The following is a 25,272-nucleotide window of genomic DNA, read 5'->3' on the forward strand; positions in this document are numbered from 1 at the left end:
CTTCACTTAATAGAGCCAGCCACTGACAACAAAAGCTCAATGTCCTGTAATAAATTGCCAGTGACCCCAGTGCTCGGAATGAGAAGAAATAGAAACAGGCCAGCAGCGCTTGAGTGGTGAAGCACGTAATTCCTTCAATCTCTCACAAAGATGATATTTGACCCTATGGAATACATTGGGCCATGTTAAGCAATTGTTTCTGCTTCCAGGGACAGTGTATTTATTTTTAATCTGAAGGGTAAGAATCGAGACAATGACCCCACTCTGACTTCCTTATTGGAGCAGTTAGACCCCTTTGCACTGTCAGATGAAATCTGTCTGGCCCAATTAAGGCGCTCGGATAGGCTGTCAGCTTTTGTGAGCTGCGCGGAAACCTGCTCAGCCATGACATCAGGATCCGAGAAAGGAAAGCATTCATCTATGATCAAAGAATTGCACTAAGCAGTGAACAGGCTGCCAATTAGTTACCAGCACAGTGCACACACAACCAACGATGTGTACGAAAGTGTATGGGGGGTTGTTTTTTGACCATCTATCACAACATATTAGTAAACAATGACAGGCCGATTCATGGAATTAATGTGCGCTGAAAATTCCTGCGCAAGTGTGCGAAAGTGTGCGAATCGCAGCGCAAGTACGAAAATCACAGCGAAACCCGCGCACAGCGATTCATGGATGTTCGTGCGCGTGTAAATCCATGGTTGTGCGCTAAAATCCTGCGTGGCGCACGCGGGCACACACGTCATCATACAGCGTACGCTACACGCACAGTGAAAGCGCACTTAGCGCAGTGCACACAACAAAAGTAGCCGGAACATGAGGCTTAACACGCGGAATGGGAAACAACACGTGAAAATGTGGGCGTTACGGGGGAAGTACAGGAGGCAAATGCGCGGAACGCCCACACGCGCGCCTACAACACGTATTCATGGAATCGAATGGGGCTAACGTGTGCGCCAAAAAAGCACAGCATAAAAGTGCGTGCAAACAACAAATAAGCTCAGACGCTACAATAAATATACCTTTCCTCGCAGCAGTGGTCGTAGGATACCGCAAGAGGAGGAGGAGGAAAGTCAGGGCCAGAATTTTTACACCCAGAACCAGCCTTTTTGGGGGGATGCCTGATGACCAGGTGTATGGGAGGTACTCGACCTGGTGAGTGAGTGGGAGGAAGACCTCACATCGCCCACCCTGTGCTCCCAAGCACTGAGCCCCTTGGAAAAGGTGCTCAATGTACTGCACTTCTTGGCTACTGGGTCATTTCAGCAGACAAGTGCCATAGTGGGGGATGTCACAGGCCACGCAGTCATGCTGCCTACACCAGGTCTTGGCCATCATGACTGCACACCCATCAGTACGCAGGCACATATAGCTGCCCAAAACACCTGCAGAAAGGCAGGCTGTCATCCAGGATTTTTACGGGGTGGCACACTTCCCCAAAGTGCTAGGTGCCATTGACTGCACCCATGTGGCTCTACGTTGCCCCAGGGCATCTGAGCACATCTATAGAAACCGCAAGCACTGGCATTCCATCAACGTGCAGGTAGTATGTGATGCCAAGGGAATCATCACCTCAGTATATGCCAACTATCCAGCGTCCACCCATGACAGTTTCATATACAGATTGTCAACCCTAAACCAGGACCTAGAAGCTGGGCGGCATGGCGATACATGGCTGCTTGGTGAGTATAAATGCCACTGCACATGCCTTGCATGTTAGATACTGAGTAATGTCACAACCCCACTAATGATACCCATCATCACCTCCCCAGGGGACAGTGCCTACCCTCTGAGCACCCACATGATGATGCCAGTTCGGAACCCCACCACACCACCCGAGGTAAGATACAACACAGCCCATATTGCAACCCGGGGCATAGTGGAGTGCACATTCGGAGTGCTCAAGTCACACTTTCGCTCCCTTGACCATTCTGGTGGGCAGCTGCTATACTCTCCCCCAGTAGTGTGCATGATCATAGTGGCAGCATGTGTCCTGCACACCGTTGCAACATGCCGGGGCCTGCCGGTGGACATGGTGGTGCCCCCACATCCCCAACCACATGCACGGCCGCTGCGCATGGGAGGGGAAAGGGCACATGCTGAGGCAGCCCGTACGCAGCTGGTGGCTAATTACTTCACCTAAAATCACACCCCTGTGGAGTGCACACAGATCTGGCACATACCAGCTGACAATCAATGATGATGACTTAAGGGACAGTCAACAGTCAGAACAATACCAGCCTGAGATTGGTCACCTGGAAGTGTTACATTGTGTGCATCCCTACCTACCCAAAGACAACCAATGCTGTGTCATTAAAAGACATACATTCATGCTGCATGAATGACTACCCCCTATCAAAATACAACATGAAAATAGCGCCATGTCAACCAACCCCTCCCCATCTACGCCACCCAACACACCATGGCATGTCATGCAATGTGAAAGCAAACAAAGCAATGCACAAGACCTGACACAAGTGTCACAAAGTGCACTGTCCAAAATGGAAACAGTCCACAGACAAAATGCTCCCAGTAATCAATAACAAACACCAAACATGACCAAATACTTACCACCAACACAATACATCAACACAGCATGAAACATTGCAAAAACATGACAGTACAAAGTCAAAGTAGTGGTAGTCTTACAACCTGAATAAGCCAGCACATCGACCCCTTCCAACTGCAGAGTGTTGCTGCCACGCAAATGTGTCAGTGTACTGCATACAACATGAACTCCATCTGCAAAGGAGACGGCCTTGTGAAGACATGAAGAAGGTACCTGCAAATATTGAGGAAGACATGGATGCACAAGCACATATCAATACACCATGCAGTGTTAAATATAACAACAATACCCACTAGGGATGCCCACACAGTATTGACTACAGACTCCCCATACAGCTCATGGGAGCCCAATGTCACCGTGTAAGTCACTGTCACTTGGTCACACCCTTTGCAAGCCCATGGAAAAGGGAAGCAGGAGGGGTGTGTGTTTCACAAACCCAAGCATCTAACCCAAACTCAGGACAAGCCTGCATGTGCCCAGCCGGAATACACAGTGGATGCCCATGGGAGCCACACAAGGAAACACACTGTAAAAAAAAAATCTAAAATTGCCAAGTGGGGACCGGGGGCGGGGGGGTGCCACCCAGTCCACCCAGGAGGTTCGAGGACAGGGTGCACACCAACACCCACCTGCATGGATGTTGGGAAAAAAATACCTCCAGGGGCTCATGGCCTGCACGGCTATGCCATTGTGGGAGAACTGCTGTCGGTCTCTTCACCCTCTGCTGCTGCAGGAGGTGGTGGTGCAATGTTAGGCAGCCCACACAATGCCCTGGTATGGTCCTCCATGGCAGCAAGCATGCGGGTGTTGAAGGTCTGATTCTGGAGGATGATAGTGCAGAGATCCCCATGCAGCACCTCACGGGTTGCCTGCATTTCTGCACGCATGGCCTCGCGTGATGCTCGGATCTCCTCACGGGTTGCCTACAGCTCAGCTGAGAGCAAATGTGTGAGCTGCTCCAGCTGCTGTTCTGCCCTAAAATTTCGGGAAGCCTCAAGTTCAAGCAGAGTCTCCCTGATGTTATGGAGTTCTACCCTCAGGGCTTCCCTGTGGCCCTGTGACTCTATTGATATGGCTTCGGGAAGAGTCTCCAGTGCTGACCGTCGGTCCATGTTGGACACCAACATGTCTTCCCTGTGTGATTGGCAAATGGAGTCTGTTGCCTGCTGTTGTTGCTCCATCTACCATTTAGGGGGGATAATGGAAGTGACCACCCTCTCCATTGCCTGAGCCATCATTTCAACTGATGCTGCCGGTTGGGTTGCCATACCGTACATGGAGTTTTCCCATACAGTATTGCCCGGTGGCGCACGGCCACCGAGTCGGCGGGCACCACACCTGTTTGGGGCAAGGCGATCTGCACCTTGCTTTGCTGGCACTGCCTGAGGCTGCAGGACTAAATTCCCCCTCTGATCTGCTGGCCCAGAAACAGGATCAGATGTTGTGGAGTGTGACCCTGCATTCGTAATCGCCAAAGGCGGACCTACCAACATTGACATCCCCATAGAGGTTGGACAGAACAGAATTCCTGCCAGAAGCACTCACCTGCGACAGCACATAAGTCTCATCATCCGATTCAGCACCTGAATAGAGGTCTTTGGAGGTGTACCCAGAGGCACCCCTGGACAGAATGGTCTGCAGTAAGATTGGGTTTTCACCCACCACTACACTACGTCCTCCACTGGTGCTCGGTCGTGGCTGAGATCCCTCCTGGGTCTCCACCATCTCCTCAACCTCACCAGCATCAAGTGCGTCATCACCTGCAAAAACATGAAATACAACAAATGCAAACAGGCATGAGCACCATAGTACACACATAGGCCTGACAAGACAGAGATCCTGTACATAATTTACACATGTCCCACACCCTGGCATGCATGCACTGTCAATGAGTTGGAAGGGGAGGTAAAAAGCAGATACTGAGGACACCAAGATGGAAAAGCAACACACTTGCTGCATGGTGGGTAGAACTGGCATCACACATTAGCCTGTGAGTGGCATGTCCAATACACATACATGACACATGCCAGCACACAGATAGCATGTAGCATAGCCATGGTACATTACACAACTACAGCGATATGTCAGTGAATGAATACTGTCACCCATCCATGTGAGATGGACATGATGAGATGAAAAATGCTAAATAGTGTGGCAAAAGATGCATGTGCCACACACTGGAACACATCCAGTGTACAATAATACAGTGATTGTAGGCAGATGTACACATCAATGGTTGGTCACTTTAACATGATAGCAAACAACTATCATGTTCCACATTGAAACAGGCCCCAAAAATTAATGTGAGCAGGCCAATACTCAATCAGCCTGAATGGTCTAATCATTCACATAACAAGGCCACAAATTTGGACAATGTGGCATGTAAACAATGACAGAAACATGTCACATATGTGGCATTAGTGCTAAAAAATGCATAGCAAAAATGGGAGAATTGAAACAATCAGCCAGAATGAACACTGAAAAAATCTGAACAATGTTGTTGCAAGATGACGGGTCAAGGGCAACTGCAGTAATGTGGCGCTAATTGGCTACTGTGGGAAAAAGGGATACTGTCATACCCAAATCCAAGGCACGTGAATGTATTGGAGGAAGCACATGGGTGACCCATACCACTCTGCAGTATACACCCTCACCTGGCACTCAATCAGAACCCGTCACCCAAACAACATACACATGGATTACACAAACATGCATGGGCACTCACCAGACAATGGGCCTCATTACGACCCTTGCGGAAATCAACAGACCGGACCGCCATAGCGTAAATAGCGTTTCCGCCATTGCACGATGGAGCAAAGTGCGGCTAATTACGACCCATCGGGCACAAGCATTACGCCATGGCGGAATCCGAAAGGCTGCGATGGCGGAAATGACCCCAAAACACCCCTTACCGCCGCCGTACACTGCACTAGGTGCAATACCGCCACCCATCTTAGCGGTCACCGTAATGAGCGGCCACCGTAATGAGCGGGCACCGCAAAATACGGGCACCGTAAATATACGGAAACGGAAGTAAAAGCATGTGGCCGGAACGGGAAACAGCACGCCGCACAACTATAAAATCCGAATCCCAACACAACCATTAAAAATCCGACCCTGACACACATCCCAACCCGTTAGCAACCCCAGTTAAAAAAATAAATATGGGAAAGGTAGCCAAGAAAGCGTGTGATCGCAAGCGGCAGGTCCACTTCTCCCGTGAGGAACTGACCGTGCTCACCGAGACCCTCCAGGAGAATGCCGCCGTCGTCTTCTCCAGTCAAATGACCAGGACGGCCCTTGCCAACAAGAAGGCCATATGGGCCCTGGTGGCACAGCGCGTAAGTGCGGTGGGGACAACACCCCGCACGCCACAGCAATGTCGCAAGCGGTGGGACGACCTGCGGATCCGCGTACGCAGCATACTTTCTGCGAACAGGAACATCGCCACAGCTACCGGGGGGGGATCAGAATCGCCCATCAAGTTGACCCCCTGGGAGGAAATCTGCGCCTCCACCATAGGAATGGAGAGCATAGAGGGAGTCGGAGGGATGGAGAAAGGAGTGCCGACATCCGGAGAATCAGGTAGGTTGGCCAAGAGAAACAATGCGAAATCCACAAAGCACGAACATGTGCAGTACCATGTGACCCCATAGTGCAATACATACTTTGCCCTGACAGCGCCCTCTAAAAGTCAGAATGAATAAACAAATTAATCAAAATGCCAAAAACAACCCCTACATGTGCAGCATGCACCCCCTAACTGCAGGCAGCCAAATGAATGCATCCTCAATCCACACGAAAATGAGACCACCTCCAAGGCCCAGTCCCAAATCACCCTCATGTACCACCCCAATGCATGTGATACGTTGCCATTCCAATTCCCACAGACCCATAACTAACGCTCGCCCCTCTTTACTCCACCACAGGGTCCGATACCAACGACGAGCTGCAGGACACCCCTACCAGCACGCCTGCAAAGAGGGCCAGGACCAACGTCCCAAGAGCCTCCACCTCAGGTGCAAGGATCAAGACACGGCAGCAGCAGGAATCAAGTGGCAGCACACTGGAGGGGACTGCAACAGGCACCCCAGCAGCCAGCAAGTCCACAACACCAGCACCACAGGTCCCCCCAAAGGACGTATCTGATGGCACTGCTTCTGGTGGTAGCAGCACCATAGGTGACACAGCTGTCATGCCAGCATGCTCCGACACGGAAAACAGTGCTGGCGACGTAGGTACCATCCATGACCTTTCCCAATCCCCCTGCATGTTCCATCCCCTACACCATGACGAAACCACGCAGGGGCACCCTGAAGACGACGACTGGCCAACCCCCACAAGTCCTGTGCCAAGGCAACATGTGTTGAGCAGCCCCCCTGTCACACCACCGCAAATGTCCATGGCCCAGCAGAGGCAACAGTCCCTCGACCAGCTGATCGAGCAACAGCAGGAAGTGGCCACGCTACTCAAGGACCATGCAAATGAATGCGGGGGTTCTAGGGCAGCCATGGAAACATCCACCGAGACACTCAGGGCACAAATAGAGAAAAGTAGTGAGAGCCTTAGGGGAGAAATGGAGAGAAGCACCGAGAGCCTGAGAGCACAAATGGAGAGAAGCACCGAGAGCCTGAGAGCACAAATGGAGAAAAGCACCGAGAGCCTGAGGGGGGAACTGCATGCGACGTCCAAAGACGTTTGTGCTGAACTTGCCGCTGTGCGCCGTGTGCTCACGGAGCTCTCACAAACCCTCAGAGACATGCATGGACGCGAGCAGGCAGAGACATCATCCGTGGCAAGTTCCGTCCAGGGCAGCCCCCAACGCAGATCTGCCAGGAACCTGCGCTCCACGGGCAGGGGTGCCCCTGATACCCGTAGAGGGGGCTTGCAATAGCGTCTACCCACGGACAGCATGCATATTTGGACACTGGTGTTGGGGGGGGAGGTAGTAGGGTGGAGGGGGTGTGTTGGGCTTCACTGGGTGGCGGGTCCATAGGGTGTATAAATAAAATCACATTAACAATACAGTACTTCATTATCATCCAATGACATGTGTGGACATTGATCTTTGCGTACGAGGCCTTCATAGGCGTACAGTCAACAATGTGCCTGTACTACACACACACACAGTGCCACAGGTCCCCTTTCCATGTAATAGGCACCATGCGTGGTTGCTAGAAGCATGCATCTATGACGCTCTGTCGGATTTCACGTGCATCCTGTGCCTCATGGACTCCTTGATGTTCCTCCACATCCCCACCCTCATCATTATCATCTTCAGGTGCATGCAGTTCAGCGTCAGGGGGCATGGGCACATTCCTACGTACGCACATGTTGTGCAGCATGACACATGCCATGACCATCTTAGAAACCTTCTCATGGCTGTACATGAGTGCCCCGCCAGACCTGCTGAGGCAGCGGAAACGAGCCTTCAGTAGGCCGAATGCCTGTTCAATGACCACACGGGTACGTGAGTGGGCATGGTTGTAGTCCTCCTCATGCTGGTTCTGTGGGTTCCGGATTGGTGTAAGGAGCCATCTCTTCAGTGGATACCCGGCATCACCTGTATGTGACAAATAAAGGGTGTCAGTGGAATGAGAGTGCTAAGTAGCCCCCCCCCCCTTCCTGCAAGCTCATTGACGCATCAAATGGGCCACGATGTCATGCATGGAATGAGACTAACCGAGTAGCCAGGATCTGTGCCCTGCGTGTCGCTCCATGTAGCGTGGTATCCTTGTGTTCCTCAGGACCATAGAATCATGGGTAGACCCTGGAAATCGGGCACAACAATGCGTAAAGATCTTGTTGGAGTCACACACCATTTGCACATTGATTGAATGATATTGTTTCCGGTTGCGGTACTGGACCTCCATGGCATGTGGGACAACCAATTCAACATGGGTGCAGTCGATGGCACCAATGCAACCCGGGATGCCGCCAAGTGCATGGAATCCCACTTTTGCGTTGGTAATCTCCTGGTACGTGCGTGGTAGTGTGATGTGGTCGTCAGCGTGCTTCAGGAGGGCATCGAGCACTTGGAAGAGTGTCCGTGAGAACAGTGGCTGTGAAATGCCATGCAACTGTCCGACTGTGTGCTGGTAGGTGCCTGTGGCCAGGAAGTGGAGTACAGACACCACCTTCAGTAGGGGTGGGATGGCAGTTGGGCTATCTATCATGCTCACGAGGTCAGCGTGTGTCATGTCCACAATGGCGATTATGGTGTCCCGGTCCAAACGGTAGAGGGTGTGGATCTGCTCAGCAGTGAGGTTGAACGGATTGGCTCGGAGGCGTGGGATTGCGGGCTGCCTGCGTGGTGGTAGTGGCAGTGCTTGTGGGCCTTGCTGACCCTGCCTTGCCCTCCTTCTCCTCCTTCTCCTCCTGCGTCTCCTCTGTGCGGCCGGTTGTTGTAGCTGTTGTTGTTCGTCGTCTTCTTGTAGTTGTAGTACTTGCAGTGCTATCTGGTCCCCCAGGGCCAACATCGCTAGTCCTGCCGGTAGCATTTTGTAGTGGGTGTGGTTGTGGGAGGGGTTTGGGTCTGCTATTTATGTGCTGTCGGCCTGTATGGGCTCCACCCGTGCTGATTGATTTAATCTGTGGCAGCTGCAATCCCTTCTGTCCGAGCACGACCCGCACGAAACGCTGCATTTGGCGGCATTGGCATCTTGCAATTGCAATCATGTGTGAAATCCCGATGGCAGTGTGATGTACTTTGCATGAATATCATGCTATGCTCCCATTGTTACACATACTATATTTGCAGTCGTGAACATCCTTGGGAAGGATCAGTGGTATGTAGGGCTCGATCGACGGCGGACCCTCATGCAGCACAGTAACGAACTTCACCGACGGGCGTGGCGTCCCATTCGTGATTGTAGCCAGTTAGCATTGTCACACACAGCCGCACTACATTGATGTAATTGTGAATGCAAGCGTTCACAGAAGCCTTTTCGACATAATGTTGCAAGTGAGGAATTCGAAGGCCAGCATTTTTGGTTTTGAAGTAGCGGTGAGGAGACGCCCACAGGTCTGCCTGGAAATGTAACGTTCTATTGTTGAATGTCCTTGGGACAGGGCCCATAACGAGCAAGCAATGAATGATATGAATTGAATGGGATGCGCAATAGCGTAGTGGACGATAAGGCAGTACGTTCCCAAATCCATGTTGCTTCACAACACTACAGATCCGGCCAGGAGCACAGTGGTTTTTGCAGACTGCATTACGCACAGACGCGATGGAAGTTTCAAATATTATGTGAGTGAATATTCATGCGTTTTCATGGCGGGATGAGGGAATGATGAATGGATGCATGGACAGATGATTTTATTTAGAGTCTGCCATGCACATGGGTTTGATGAATCGATCCCCTTCCCCTGCGCTATGTCATGCAAAGCTGCCATAGTGGGACCAACGTCTATCTGCCCTTGTCGGATCCTCCCTGTCTCGACGCGCCTTCATACACTTGTGTCTAGGCACGTTACTAATCCCATGTCATGGGTTCTGTCTTGACGGACGCATGCACAGTAACCGACGTTGGCAATGGTGTATTCACCTCGATTGATTTCGTTATGATTCAATACTGATTTAGGGGTGTATATATTCCTTTGGAGTGGGCTAGCATGCATATGGGTGTGGATTTGGTGTGTTGAATGAAGTGTGTAATGCATCATGAGTCCCGTAATGCAATCGGTTAATTTGTGTTTCATTTGGGTGACAGGTATCTCCTGCCCTTTTGCAGATGCCATCTGTACGCCACTCCTCCAGATGGGTTTTACTCTCGACACCTGCAGCTTCGGGTGAATCAGTGGAGCACCATTACGATCTTATGGGACGATCGCCAATGGGCCACATGCCCTTACGCTGTACTGGTGGCTAGGTGCAACATTTCGGCCTTTCAGCTGGACTAGTGCCTGCCTCATGGGACGGACCTGCGGTTCTTGCCGCTTCCATGTTGCCTTTTGGAACGTTGATCTAGGCCCTGTGTGCCATGATGGTACAGGGCGTCACACAAGTGGAAGCTGGTCAATTATTGCGGATGCAGCCCTCGGTGATGATGGATATTTTGGTGTTATTGTGCAAATTGCTGTGAGGCCTTTGTCATTTGGATGTGCATTTAAATTGTATTCCGATATTTGCCGTGCTGCGTTATTCTTTGCAGGTGATGTAGCGATTTTCGATTTGTGGCGGTATGTATTGCGAGATGATCTGCATTGTGTTCCGGCTTCTGAGTTGAGTTGTGTGGTACTGTACTGGCCGCGTTTGCCTACGTAGCACAGTATGGTCACGGATAGGGGCTGCCATTGTGACTGTTTTCATGATGTGCTGCTCAGGGGCGGGGGATTGGCTTTTGGCCTACTGGTGCCTGTCAGCCAGGTCGATTGGTGGAATGATGGGATGTTCAGAATGTGGCTGGTCACAGGTGCCTGTGTTTGCGTCCGTTTGTTGGAGGGGGACTGGGGTCATGTCCATTAGGATAGCTTCTGTATTCGTGCCATCTGTGCCCTGCAGCTCCCATCAGCCCCTCTTGAGATGGCCTGGCTGCTCAGTCACTCTGCCAACTTGTGTGGTACATGCTTCTGCTGATGGTTGGTTTGTTTACTGGCAAGAGTACAGGGCTGGTGCATTCCCCTCAGGATGCTGCTTTGGATGTTGCCTTGCGCTGGTGGCAAGCGATGGGGGACTACTGTTGTTTTGTGTCATGTGTTCTTGATTTTCATTTTGATGTCCTTGTACCTTCACATGCCTGTGCTGCATCAGTACGGCTATGGTGACATGCCGTACATGGATGCCCACTCACGGGGCGCTTTGAGCCCCTGCATGCATTTCTACGTTGGCATGCATGGGTGAATTGTAGATTTCACTGGTTGCATAGTGTGAGTACATTGCGCCTGCCAGGAGTTGTGCAATGTGGCCAGGGAGTGGAGTACAGGCACTCAGTGGGCCATTTACGGTTGGTTCACGATGCCGTATTTCTCACCATGGCGGAATGGTACTTTCCGCCGTGCTTGATGGCGTTCAGTACATGTCCGCTAGGGTCAGAATTCGCGTACCGTTGCGCCATGGCGGTGATTCCGGTTTTGCAAGGCGCGCGTGCGTGTACTTGGTGCAGTTAGCGTTGCCGTTCACTGCGGTGTCGCTAATGGCATCGTACTTTACGGTGATGGGTCATGATCGCAACGAGCGGTATTCGATGGCGGTATTGCATTTCCGCCATCGTTTTTCCATTTCCGCCAGGGTCGTAATGAGGCCCAATGTGTCGTAATCAGGTAGGTCTCCCACGCCTTCGATCTGTTCCTCTGTGACAAAAGTTCCAGCAACAGACTCATGTTCAGTGAGTTGGTTGTCCTCTGGTGGAGACCCACCGCCAGTCACCAGAGTAGAGGCATGATTTGAGGCCAGCTTGTTCTTTGCTCTGCGTTTCAGGTCATTCCACCGCTTGTAGCAATCATCAGCTGTGCGCCTCACAAATCCAAGGGCACTAATGTGGTCCGCGATGGTCTGCCAGTGTGGCATACGTTGACCAGGTGTGGTCTTGCACCCTGTTCCGACACATAGGCCACAAGTGCATCAAGTTTGGCGTCATTAAAGCTAGGCTTCCTCGATGTGCCGGAGTGGGTAGCCGTGTCTGGGGTCTCAGCCTGTAGTGCCAGAGCACCCTTCTTCTTCTTTTTCAAAGGTGGTGTGGATCCTGAGTGGCTTACGCCGCTCTGGTCAGTAGGGGCAGAAGCGCCGGTGGACTGTGTACTAGGAGTGTGCGAAGGCACAATGACCATAGGTTTTGGTGCAGGCATTGGCTGCAGGGTGATGTTGGCAGGGGCAACATCGGTCTGATGGACCTGGACCGACACTGTCCCGGCTGGGAGACTCAGAGCTGGGGTGGATAGAGCTGCAGCTTCCCCTGCAGCCACCCCACCCTGCCTACTTGGGGCAGCAGATGACATTGCTGGCCCAGATCCACGTGGCCTGGTGACATCAACTTGCACCGCCACACGTGGCTTAGACTTGCTGACCTGGAAGTCAGCCTGGGAGTCTTGCTGTGCCGGTTCAGGTGCCACAATGGGCCGGTCCAACAAGGGCTGAGCAGGGATGGTGTCAGCTATGTTTCCAACAACCATGGGGGGGTGGGGCATGGGTGTCCCTGATTGGTCCTCCACACATGGGGCCTAGGGGCACCCTGCAAATCCTGGCCACGTCCCCTACCGCGCCCACCACGCCCACCTTTTGAAGGTCGGCCACCTTTGCCTCCCTTACTGCTTGGTCGCCTCCCAACCATGGCACTGAAGTTGTTGTGCGTATGGGAGTAGCAGTAAACTATTGTCCTGTGAAATTTGGGGTGAAAGGGGTAGGGTACTAGATGGAATTCGTACCCTAGTGCTCTAGCAAGGCTGTCTGTGACCCCTGGGGGATGATGATGGGTCACGCAATGCAAAGGCACCCCGAAAACAAAAATGAACGTGCACGCAACCCCTCGTAGACCACATGCGTGGAAAAATGAACCCGCACTGCTGTGGCACCCAGAAACATAAAAATAAGCGTACGCATAATACACGCAGCCTACAATGACCTCTGAAGGGGAACGTGACACACGGGGCAAGCACAGTTGGTAAATACGTGCGCGACTCACCGTATGCCTGGAAAAAGAACGTGAAAAAGAAGCACGTGTGCATGATGGCAACACCTCCGCCAAAAGAAGAATTGTACGCTGTCTGAGGAAACAGGACAAACGAAGAAGTGAATGCTGTTTGAGGAAACAGGACCAACCAAAAAATTGAACGCTGTCAGCGGTAACATGGAGTACGAACTTGAAACGCTGTGAAGTTATTGCGTGTGAACCGACAGGAAGTACAAAATTCACCCACTCACTCTCCACAAAAAGCATGTACAAGTAAATGGCGTCCTACATGTAACTTTTAAACCGGCCCACACGTACAACGTCACTTACCCGTGTACGCGCTAATGCCCTTTCCTCCAATTACACGAGCTGACACTCGGACGTGCAGTTTTTGCACGTGTATGATGAACATGCACCTGTGTTGAAGGAAACGCCCTTGGGCGTCACGTCACAGACGCGCTTATGCGCTAAAGGGCCTTTGGTCCCATGAATTCGCGTACGTGCGGTATATTCACGTGCTGATTCACTATGCCCACGTCATGAGGGAAACGCCCATGCGCGTAACGTCACAGACGCATGTAGGCCCTTTCCTCGGATTACACGCATTCACACACAGATGTGCAGTTTTTTCACGCGCACCGAACCACTATGCCCATGTCACTAGGGAAACGCCAGTGCGCGTAACGTCACAGACGAGCTTACGCGCTAAGGTCCTTTCCTCGAATTACACGCAGACATGCATTTTTTTCACGTGCCTAATCACTCCGCATCAAGCTGGCCACGCAACAACACACGGAAGACCATGCTCCTGCACAGAAGGCCGAATTACTGCCCCCCAGAACCCCAAGCACGCTCCCACCTGCCATCTGCTGCTGCCTGCCTGCTGCCCACTTGCCCTGCTATTTGCTGCCTGCACATCAGCCATCTGCAGCGGTGCAGTTGTTGTGACCACCCCTGCTGGAACTGAAGACTCCCGACTGGGATACCATTGCTCAACAGCCTAGCCCCAGAACCCAGTTGCCCACCCACACCTGCCTCTGGGGTTGCCATGTTGGGCACACCACCATCTGGCACCACTGGCAACCCCCAGCCAGAGAGGCAGAGGGCCACCAGCTTCAGTGCCAGGGAAGTTGGTGTCCTGGTGGAGCAAGTCCTGGGGCAGTATGATGCCCTCTTTGGAAGTTCTCGCGCCGACTATGAAGGACGGACCACGATCTGGATGGACATTGTGACTGCCATCTACGAGGAGGGGGTGGCAGTCTGCAACATCAAACATGTCAAGAAGCGCTGGGAGGACTTCAGGTCCAGGACCCTCGACAAGGCCTAGCGCCTCTTGAAGGCAGCGGATACCAAGGGGCTCCGGGGCCACCTATCCGACCACCAAATGAGGGTCCTGGAACGCATATGCCCAGTGCTCCACGTCCAGGTCCTTGAGAGGCAGACCCATCTGGAGTCGAGTGGTAAGTGTACATGCATACTAATTGGACGCTGTGCTTGTCGTGGTGTGCCAGTAGTGTGCAGGTTGCACATGTGTTTTTGTAGGGCCATGTATGGATGTGTATGTAGAGAGGTGTGAGTCCTGTCATGTGTGAGACACATGGATGGTGTATGTGTGGGTAATCATGCAGGCCAAATACAGATGTGGGAGCACACATGTTTGAATTACTGTGTATGTACGTTGGCATGGTTGTGGTGTCACATATGGATGTTGGTTCCAGCTGCATGTATCTGCACTGTTTACATGTGCATGTGTGTGTATTTGACAAGTGTGCAACTGTGATGCAACATGGATGCATGTGACACTGATATGTAGAAGGCTGAATGCCAGATGTGACATGGATGGCGATCTCATCACTGCGACAGTTGGTGGAAATGTACACATGCATGTAAGTGTGGTGACATGTGTGCATGTCTTGTGCACTCCCCGTGTTTCATTTGATGTCAGGCTCACCTTCAGCTGCTCATGCTGTTGTATGTGTATGGATGGTGCTCCCTATTTCTGGGAAATTACTCATGTGTGTGAGTTGAAATGACATGTGTGCAAGTGTCATGTGTGTATCAGCCCATTATACAGTGCCCTGATGCCTGTGTCCTCTCTCTCCCTGTCTGCAGCGTCAACTGATTAAGAGGGTGGAGAGGGTGCTGTGGAGCAAGGCAGCAGGGATCGCACTGCCAGCCGGAGACGCAAGGCCCGGCTCCCCTCCCAGGTTGTCATCTCATCAGGGAGTGAGGAGTCCAGTGCCGTGTCCCAGGCCGCAGCTGCCGAGGGTAGGTCCAAGAGGCGGAGGTCAGAGTTGGACTCCTTGGCAGCAGAAGGGGCAGCTCAGACCCCACAGGGTCGGATGGAGGAAGATGGCACGGAGTCATCCAGGTTTGTGGGGGGTTTGGTGGAGGAGGAGGCTGTGGAAGGGACAGACACGGGGTCTGGAGGTTGGGATTCCACTGGTGCAAGTGGTGCAGTGCAGGGGCAGGGACAGGAGGCAGCACAGGTCACCGTGGAGGTGCCTACGTCCAGACCCGTTTTCAGGGAGGGGATCCACTTACAACAACTGGCCTTTCTCTCCCTGTGGATGTGGCTATCTGGGACCAGGTTGAGCCTGTCCAGAGTGGGATGGCGTTGCGTCAACGGGGCATGCAAGGTGACCTGCAGTGTTTTCGTGAGGACACTGCACGTCATCTCGAATGCCTCGTTGACCGCGTTGACCTACTGGGACGGGTCACCATGGCTGGATTCCTTCGTTTGCTGGACCTTGTTCCGACCCCCTCCTCACCTGAACCCCCTATGCGCCAGTCATCCTCCATGCCATCTTCTGACCCATGTATCACCTGGGTACCCTGTGGAGCTGCCTCTGACCCTGCAGCCAGGCTGGTGGAGGACACATCCCTGCCACAGTCGGGAGTCGGACGTCCAGCAGGGGTGGCCACCTCAACAACTGTACTCCAGCCGGAGGAGGACGTGCAGGCAGCAAGAGCCAGCAGCAGCAGCAACAAGGTGGGAGTCATGATGGCTCGGGGCCTTCAACATCAGAGGGGCATGCATCGGCCAGAGGGCAGGAGGACCCAGGATTGGAGGTGTCTTCCGTGTGGCAGCGGTTGGGCTAGGCCATAGATGCAGAGCAGCAGCGGATGGAAGAGGCACGGCTCACAATGGTCAGGGCGGAGAACTCCATGCAGAGGGCACTGAGGCGGGCCGAGTGCCTCGAGGCAATTCCCAGGGAGTTGGAGGGATACATGTCATCGTCCCTGCGAACCCTCGGGGCCATGGAAGAGGACCGCCTCCGGGACATCGAGCAGGAGTTCGATGATGCCCTGGCCCGGGAAATCGGGAAGTGAGCCGTCGGACTAGCCCGCTGCCATTGTAAATAGTTTTTAGAGTTAAGTTTACGTTTCCTTTTCCTTTGATTTGTGGTGAATGGACTATGCCACACACATTTCTATATAGTTTTTTTATTAGGTAGTTTCTTAGGTAGGTTTCATTTCTTTCGTTGGGCTCATGAACCCTTGACAATGGATTGTTTTATTTGCTTTTGAACATGGATTAATGGATTTTTCTTTTGGACAATGGATTGTACATAGTTGGACAACTGATTATTTTGAACTTTTTCTTTTGATTTCACCATGGATCAATGGATTTTTCTTTTTACGTTTCCTTTGGATTTGCGTTGGTGGAGGGAGAGTTTGGACTATTTTACTTTCGGATTTCTTTGGATTGGTTATACTTTTCATTTACTCCTCTTTTGCACATGCTTTTTTATTTCATGTTTGCTATTTTGTTATGCTTTCATGTCATTGCTTTATTTTGTACATAATACATTTTGATATTTTAGTTCCATGTGTGGGATTCGTTCATTGGGTTAATGCATGTGAAAATGTGGGTTTACACAATCAATGCCAACCAGTGAGTGTGTGTGACGGACATGTGTTGATGTACATAGTTGACTTTTGGTTTGTGTCTTGAGATAGGCATGTCAATGTGGGGTGGATTGGGAAATCATTGTGTCTCAAGAATGGAGTGGCGTGCTGTGGTATTTTGGTGTAGAAGTGGGCCATGATTGTGCATCTTTATTTCATGTAAGGGGGGGGACATGAGTGGGGGGCCTGCTGGCAGGTGCCGCTCACTGCTGGGGAATGGGGGTGCTGGGGGACATGAGTGGGACATGAGTGGGGGCCTGCTGACAGGTGCCCCTCACTGTTGGGGGGGTGCTGGGGGACATGAGTGGGACATGAGTGGGGGCTTGCTGGCAGGTGCCCCTCACTGCTGGGGGGTGAGGGTGCAGGGGGACATGAGTGGGGGCCTGCTGGCAGGTGCCCCTCACTGCTGGGGGGTGGGGGTGCAGGGGGTGCTGGGGACATGTGTGGGGGCCTGCTGGCAGGTGCCCCTCACTGCTGGGGGGTGGGATGTTGTTGGACATGAGTGAGGGCCTTCTGGCAGGTGCCCCTCACTTCTGGGGGGTGGGGTTGCAGGGGGACATGAGTGGGACATGAGTGGGGGCCTGCTGGCAGGTGCCCCTCACTGCTGGGGGGAGGGGGTGCTTGGGACATGAGTGGGGGCCTGCTGGCAGGTGCCCCTCACTGCTGTGGGGTGGGGTGCTGTTGGACATGAGTGAGGGCCTTCTGGCAGGTGCCCCTCACTGCTGGGGGGTGGGGGTGCAGGGGGACATGAGTGGGACATGAGTGGGGGCCTGCTGGCAGGTGCCCCTCACTGCTGGGGGGTGGGGGTGCTGGGGGACATGAGTTGGTGATCACTAGTGCAAGGTGACATGTGGCCTGGCTGGGTGCATGCCCATGGTGGATGGACTGCCTGCGGGACATGACCAGGGGTGCTGGGTAGTCCCCTGTGGTGTGGGTTGCCTGCCGGGTCTGTGGAGGGGGTAGAGGACACACCTGTGAGAACCCACACTGCCAATTGATGTGTGGGACTCCCCGCACTCCCCCCTGGATACACGTACCCGGCTCTGACAGCAAAAGCACATGTGGAACTTCCCCCGTACCGCGTTATACACATACCCTGCTCGCACAGACCCAATCGCGTGTGAAACTTCCCGTGCACCCCAGTATTCCATGTTATTCCACTGGCACAGGCCCAATCGCGTGTGATACTTCCCGCGCACCACAGTAATCCACGTAGCCCGCACGCACAGGGCCTGCCGCTTGTGAAACTTCCCTTGCACCCAAGTTATCCACGCAGCCCGCACGCACAGGGCCTGCCACGTGTGAAACTTCCTGCGCACCCCCCAAATCCACGTACCCCGCACGCACAGGGCCAATCGCGTGTGAAACTACCCACGCCCCCCAGTAATACATATACCCCGCTCGCACAGGGCAAATCGCGTGTGAAACTTCCCGCGCACCCCAGTTATCCACGTAGCTCGCATGCACAGGGCCTGCCACGTGTGAAACTTCTCCCACACCCCCCAAATCCACGTACCCCACACACACAGGGCCAATCGTGTGTGAAACTTCCCGCGCACCCCAGTAATACACGTACCCCGCTCGCCCAAGGCCCAATCGCGTGTGATACTTCCCACGCACCCCAGTAATCCACATAGCCCGCACGCAAATGCCTGCCGCTTGTGAAACTTCTCGCGCAACCCCCAAATCGCACAGGGCCAATCGCATGTGAAACTTCTTGTGCACCCCACTAATACACGTACCCCGCTCGCACTGGGCCAATCGCGTGTGAAACTTCATGCAAACCCCAGTAATCCACGTACCCCGCTCGCACAGGCCCAATCGCATTTGAGACTACCCGCACAGTGGGGTACGTGTATTCGGAGGCTGTGCGGGGAGTTTTACAGGCTTTCTCATGGTTGTAAGCCTGTGCGCACCCCAGTAATACACGTACCCCGCTTGCACAGGCCCAATCGCGTGTGATACTTCCTGCGCACCACAGTAATCCATGTAGCCCGCACGCACAGGGCCTGCCGCTTGTGAAACTTCCTGTGCACCCCCCAAATCCACGTACCCCGCACGCACAGAGCCAATCACGTGTGCAACTTCCCGCGCACCCCAGTAATACATGTACCCCGCTCGCACAGGCCCAATTGCGTGTGATACTTCCCGCGCACCCCAGTAATCCACGTAGCCTGCACGCACAGGGCCTGCCGCTTGTGAAACTTCCCGCGCACACCCCAAATCCACGTACCCCGCACGCACAGGGCCAATCGAATGTAAAACTTCCTGCGCACCCCAGTTATCCACGTAGCCCGCACGCCCAGGGCCTGCCACATGTGAATCTTCCCGCGCACCCCCCAAATCCACATAGCCCACACGCACAGGGCCAATCGCGTGTGAAACTTCCTGCACACCCCAGTTATCCATGTAGCCCACACGCACAGGGCCTGCCGCGTGTGAATCTTCCTGCTCACCCCCCCAAATCCACATACCCCGCACACACAGGGCCAATCGTGTGTGAAACTTCCCGCGCACCCCCGTAATACACATACCCCACTCGCACAGGGCCAATCGCGTGTGAAACTTCCTGCGCACCCCAGTAATACACGTACCCCGCTCGCACTGGTCCAATCACGTGTCAAACTTCACGCAAACCCCAGTAATCCACGTGCCCCGCTCGCACAGCCCCAATCGTTTGTGAGACTACCCGCGCAGCAGAGTACCTGCATTCGGAGGGGTGCGCGGGCAGTTTTACAGGCGTTTTCGTGGTTGTGAGCCTGTGCGCCATGTACAGGGTTTGTGTGCTGTACATGGCGCACAGGGAGGGGTTAGGGACGTAACTGGCGCTGCTGCAGGGTCGCTGCACCACTCTGCGCCACGGATGGTTTTGGATGTTAAAATCCATGAATACGCTGTGCGTGGAAATGGATTTTAGCGCACGCGGCTGGCGCAAAAAGTCGCACGCGCACATTGTGCGCCAGCCGCATGCGCCACTTGTGCGCAGCATTCTATGAATTACCCAGTGAATGTGTATTTCCTTCTTCCTTTTGGATTAAACACATTTGTTACATGTTTTGTTAGGCCCAATGTGTAAATACACCCTTGTTATAAAATGTGGCATAGGCAGGTGTAGACTGGCCTAGAGGGAACTACATTTCCTGGTAGGTTTCTGCACACTGGGCAGGGGTAGACTGACCTAGAAGGAACTCTGGAGATTTCCCAGTCGGTTTCTGCACTTTGGGCAGGGGTAGACTGGCATAGAGGAAACTATGGAGATTTTCTGGTAGGTTTCTGCACGCTGGGCAGGAGTAGACTGGCCTAGAGAGAACTCTGGGGATTTCATGGTAGGTTTCTGCACGCTTGGCCTCTTTTGTGTGGTAACCTATTTTATTTTCAAATGTTCTCCTAGGAAAAGGGTTGGACTTTCTCAAAAAGTGTAATATGGGGCCACTTTGAAACTGAGCTCATGGGCCTCTTTTGGTTCCCAGCCCACCTCTGCATGTGGATCGAAATTTTCCAAAGACGGTCAGTCATTTTCTGTGCTATCACTATGCAGGTGTATCAAGCGTTTAAATCTCTTCTTTAAGGACATGCATATATACTTATACAGAACTGGTTATAAAAACATGTTTTTTTTGTGCCAATAGGCAGATGCACTAGGATGATGAGAAATCCAGATCAACCTCTTTAGTTTTGTCCTAGCAGCGGCGTCGTTGGTCCTTAGACTCGTCCCATCTGCTGCCTCATTACACCAATGGCCTCTTTTACAGTGACATGCCCTTTCCCCCCAGCCTATTTCACAGTGCCTTAGAATGATCCTTTAACAGTTAGACATCCATGCAGGCTTATAGAGGTAGACAGGTCTGTGCTGAAACGCAGCTTATTAGATTCTCTTTGCAAACCCAACTGTGTGCAGCAGCAAATGTCAGCGTGAAGGCAGATAAAGCCCTTAACTGTATTCATTAGCGGGCATGTTATAGTGCCAATCCCGACCACACAGTTGTTTCAAAGCGTTAAAGCTAAGGGAACACAGGGACAAAAGGGTGAACAAGAAGTCAGGAACTCAATGAAGATCCAGATCAGTTGAAGAACGGGTTCGACTTGAACCTTATGCGGAGTTGTTCAGGGGAAGAAGTGAGTCACAGAGGAAGAGACTTGATGGTGCAAAGGGAAGCTGACCTCAGGTGATTGATTATCTGGTAGATTGAAATAGCTCTGTAATTTAAGGAGTGATGGAAGATAAAACTAACTTGGGCATTACAAATGGCCAAACTGGCAGATAATAATTTGAAAGCAAATTACATATTGGTGTTCACAACTGTTGTTACTGGGGAGAACTGTGAATGTGGGTGCTGCAGGAAAAATAGTCACAATGGGCCTCATTACGAGGTTGGAGGTAGCCATGGCGCTATTAGCGCCATGGCTAAGCCCTTACCGCATTCCGAGTCCGGGTTCTCGAAATAGGGACTTACAGGGTCATTCCAACCTTGGAGGACCCGCTAAGTCCCCATTCCGAGAACCATTCCCCATCCCCATTCCCCATAGGGCTCAATCGGACTGGGGATGGAGCTAATAATGGCCCGTTATTAGCTCCCTGGTCACTTAGAGGCTCCCGCTAAGGGCGCATGGTAAAACCAGTCGCCCATAGCGGGACCCGTGAAGGGATCTGGGAATAGGGCGGTAAGGGTTTACCTTACCGGTGCCTGTTAACCCTTACCGGCCACCTCGTTATGAGGCCCAGTGACTAGTTGGGGGTAGGGATGTACGTGATTATTTCAATTACGCATATTTCGAAAATGAAGATTACGAATTCAAAATGTTCGTAAAGGAAATAATTATGAACAACACCACCAACCGCCATCTCACCTCCCTCCATCTCCCTAACCCTTACACATCCATACTTACCTCCGGCGCCCAATTTACCTTTACTCTTTCACTGCAACGCTCCCCTTGTGATGTGAGTTCCGCCTCTCCATCGAGAGGCAGAACTTCCGCTGCAAGGTCCTTTTCTTTTTTCTTTGTTTTTTTTAACTCTTTGCCCCCTGCTTTCCTTTTAAGTGATGCAGGGGCCCCCACTGCAACCCCTGTAGTACCATATTGCCGATCAACCCTGCTCTCATTGATCAACAATATGGTTATACGTGTTTGCTGTTTTTTTCTTTTTTTATTCAACTTTTTCTACGGATACCATGGGTAGACATGAGGAGCCATACTGGATGAGAGAATTGCAATTTTAGTCAAGTAAAATGTCATGAAAATGTCTAATATTTGTTGGAATGGGGCTTATTAAACATGGCGAGTGAGTAGGATCCCGAATGCATGAGGGTTTTATCTTGGCGATGTGCAGGGAGTTCTGTGCAGGATGTCCCAGAGCGCTATAAGGGAATCCTGAGAAAGAAGGCTATTTCTACTAGGGTTGCAGTTATTGAATGATTGCTGTCTTGGCTCCAACAGGTACATTATTTGCAAGGAATATTATTTTCCAGTTGATGCAGTCAGCTTCTTTTCCCTTCTGGGCTCTGGGTTTCATCCACATGCTTGATACTGTGACTATTAATTGAGAGGGCAGTGGCAAAGTCATCTGACCATTTACATGTGTGGCTTATTGAATTAGTAAATGTCACTGATTTGGTGAATGAGTCACAGCTGCAGAGAAAATTGACTTAACGAAGAGTCCAATGTTGGCTTCTTCCTCTCACCCATAGTTACCTCAGTTAAATTAAGTTAAGATGGAAGTTGAACTCTCTCTTAACAAGTAAGACCCAAAGCAGAGGTGTGTTATAGCACTGCTGTCATTACTGTGGTTCTCCCACTAGCTCTAATTTAGGTCCAATGTCTTTATCAGATGTGGAGTTTCTTACACAAAGCATACCATCCTCCTGGAATAACACTTATTGGCTATAAAGTAATGTAACTTTGGTGACCTTTGAACTAACTATAACAACAACATCTGAAGTCACAGCAGTGGTTCACTCAAACAGGAGGTTTGTGTGGTGAATGAACTCACATGTCTTAGAACGTGCCAGGAGTATGTTTATCTAGGTATTTTGCTTGATTCAAGAACATCTACCATTTATTTTACAAACTTCAATTTTGCTGAGACAGCTGATTTGGCTGCAGATACCATGTTAGGAGTGAGGACTTCCATGCCTGTCATCCATCACACCTTCTTCTCAGAAAAGATTGGGGGTAAACCCCAGGGGTGTTGCTAGGTCTCGAACAGATCTGGGGCTATGCTGACGTCGGGACTGTCAGGAATCGGGAGTAGCAAGCCTTTTGTTTGTAGCCCCTGAGCTTCTACCCGGGGCTATAACAAAAATTAACCAGGGCTATAGCCCCCTCACGCTCTCCACCCGCCCTAGCAACACCTCTGGTAAACCCTATGATCCAATGAGTAGAGGGCTTATACAATCATTCAAAAAAGTGAAGACACAAACAGAAAGCCCCTTTCATGCCACAAATTAAATGAGAAGCTACATGGTCTGTGTTTGAGCAAAAACGTATATTATTAGTAAACCCAAGGCACTATGTACTGCATGGTAGAACAACTCTAAATGCACAATACTAAAAACAGTGTCATGGCACAATTCAAAATTTAAATAAGCACACCAAACAACGATAGTGATTGTTGCACAGTGAACAAGTAGCTCATATATTGCATGTATATTGCATGTATGTCATCCTCAATGCCAGCCAGTGCCATTGGACACCTTAACCAAGTCACCCTCAATGCCTGCCAGTTACATTGGACACCTTAATTTGATGATTTAACAATTGTACATATTGAAAAAATACCTCCTTATGCAACAGCAAAGTGTTCAGAAAAAGGTCCTTGATTTATGACATAGCCCTACTTTTGCTTTTCTACCATGTTTTTCTTCTTTTTTTTTTTTAATGAGTCATTAATGGGCTTCATTACGAGCCGACCTTGTGACACTGTTTCTGCCACCTTTTATCCCAGTGCCATTAGGATATTACAAGGTGGCAGAAACTGCTGGACTCCATGGGAATGGGGACCAAGAAGGACCATCACTATTGCTAAAGGTTCCAGTGCTTCTGTGAAAACCATGACTGCACAGGCCAGTGTTCCCAGCGGTTCAGACCTGCGCGGAGCACCGGCCCGTACATGCATACTCGTAGTCTGGCGGTCTGGAAAGGGTACCGGTACGTTGCTAGTGGCACCCTTATTTCCTGACCGCTAAACTTGTGATGCCATTCACATTGTCAACCCCCTCCCTGTTGCATTCCATTTAACTACCTAAAAGAAGAGAGGAGTAGATGGAAGCAGCCTCTACCTACTCTACCTACTCAGTGGTTCCATTAGGCTTTCCCATATCATTGCGAACGATCCTCTTTGCTCTTATTACACAGGGTTGAGCATACAAGACCTTCACTGCAATCTACACCTAAAGGTCTGAAGCAGGACCTGAGGAGGACCTGAGGAGTTGTCATTGAATTGGACAGATACTTTATGTCAGCACAACAAGTTTCAGTGCACTCAAATCTAGTTTTGCCAAAGGTTTTGCACCACAAAAGTTGAAAATGGTCTCATGGCCACTGTAGCCGCCCCCTGCACCCCGCTCACCTGTACAAGATACTTATGCACTCTCACGTGTGATACCGTGATTTTTCTTTTATTTATTTTGGTAATGTGCGCCACATTCCCTTTTAACTTACCACCACTACCCTCAATCTCCAAAGGAAACAGCAAGATATAAACCCCTGGTCTTCACTTCCTCTAACATTTACTTCTTCTAATCTCTTACAGGGCAACGTGACATTTTCCTGTTCCAAACAGCGCATTGTCCCAATCACATTCGTGAGCTCCAGCAGCAGCTTCCTGCTCTTGCCCGGCACCCCCCAGATCGACGGGCTGTCGGTCAGTTTCCAGTTCCGGACATGGAATGATGCTGGGCTGTTGCTGTGCACCAAGCTGTCTGAAGATTCGGGAGTCCTTCTTCTCTATCTACTTGCAGGGAAATTGGTACTCCTAATCCAAAAAGAGTCCGAAATATCAGTTGAAATCGATACAGGTATAGCCCAATGTTCCGTACTACTTAAGATTGCAATGTGTTTGTTTCTGAGGCCTTCCTTTCCAGGACATGCAACTGATATATAGCATGTGACAGCGAATGGATAATTATATAGTCGGGTTTTGCATACACATGTATGAAGGGTGAGAAAAGTGTCTCCTATGAA

At 51.4% G+C, this 25,272-nt stretch overlaps 1 protein-coding gene across 1 annotated transcript in view; it reads left to right on the top strand.

The window, feature by feature from the left end:
• Window positions 1-25,272, top strand: part of LOC138489132 (contactin-associated protein-like 5) — a 1,196,734-nt gene that overhangs the window by 595,935 nt on the left and 575,527 nt on the right. Inside the window, exon 8 of the mRNA XM_069616767.1 lies at window positions 24,842-25,106. Coding sequence (XP_069472868.1) covers window positions 24,842-25,106 — 265 coding nt within the window. The remainder of the gene's footprint in view (window positions 1-24,841; window positions 25,107-25,272) is intronic.

Source organism: Ambystoma mexicanum, chromosome 9, assembly GCF_040938575.1.
Source record: "Ambystoma mexicanum isolate Mex_15411 chromosome 9, UKY_AmexF1_1, whole genome shotgun sequence".
Taxonomy (NCBI): domain Eukaryota; kingdom Metazoa; phylum Chordata; class Amphibia; order Caudata; family Ambystomatidae; genus Ambystoma; species Ambystoma mexicanum.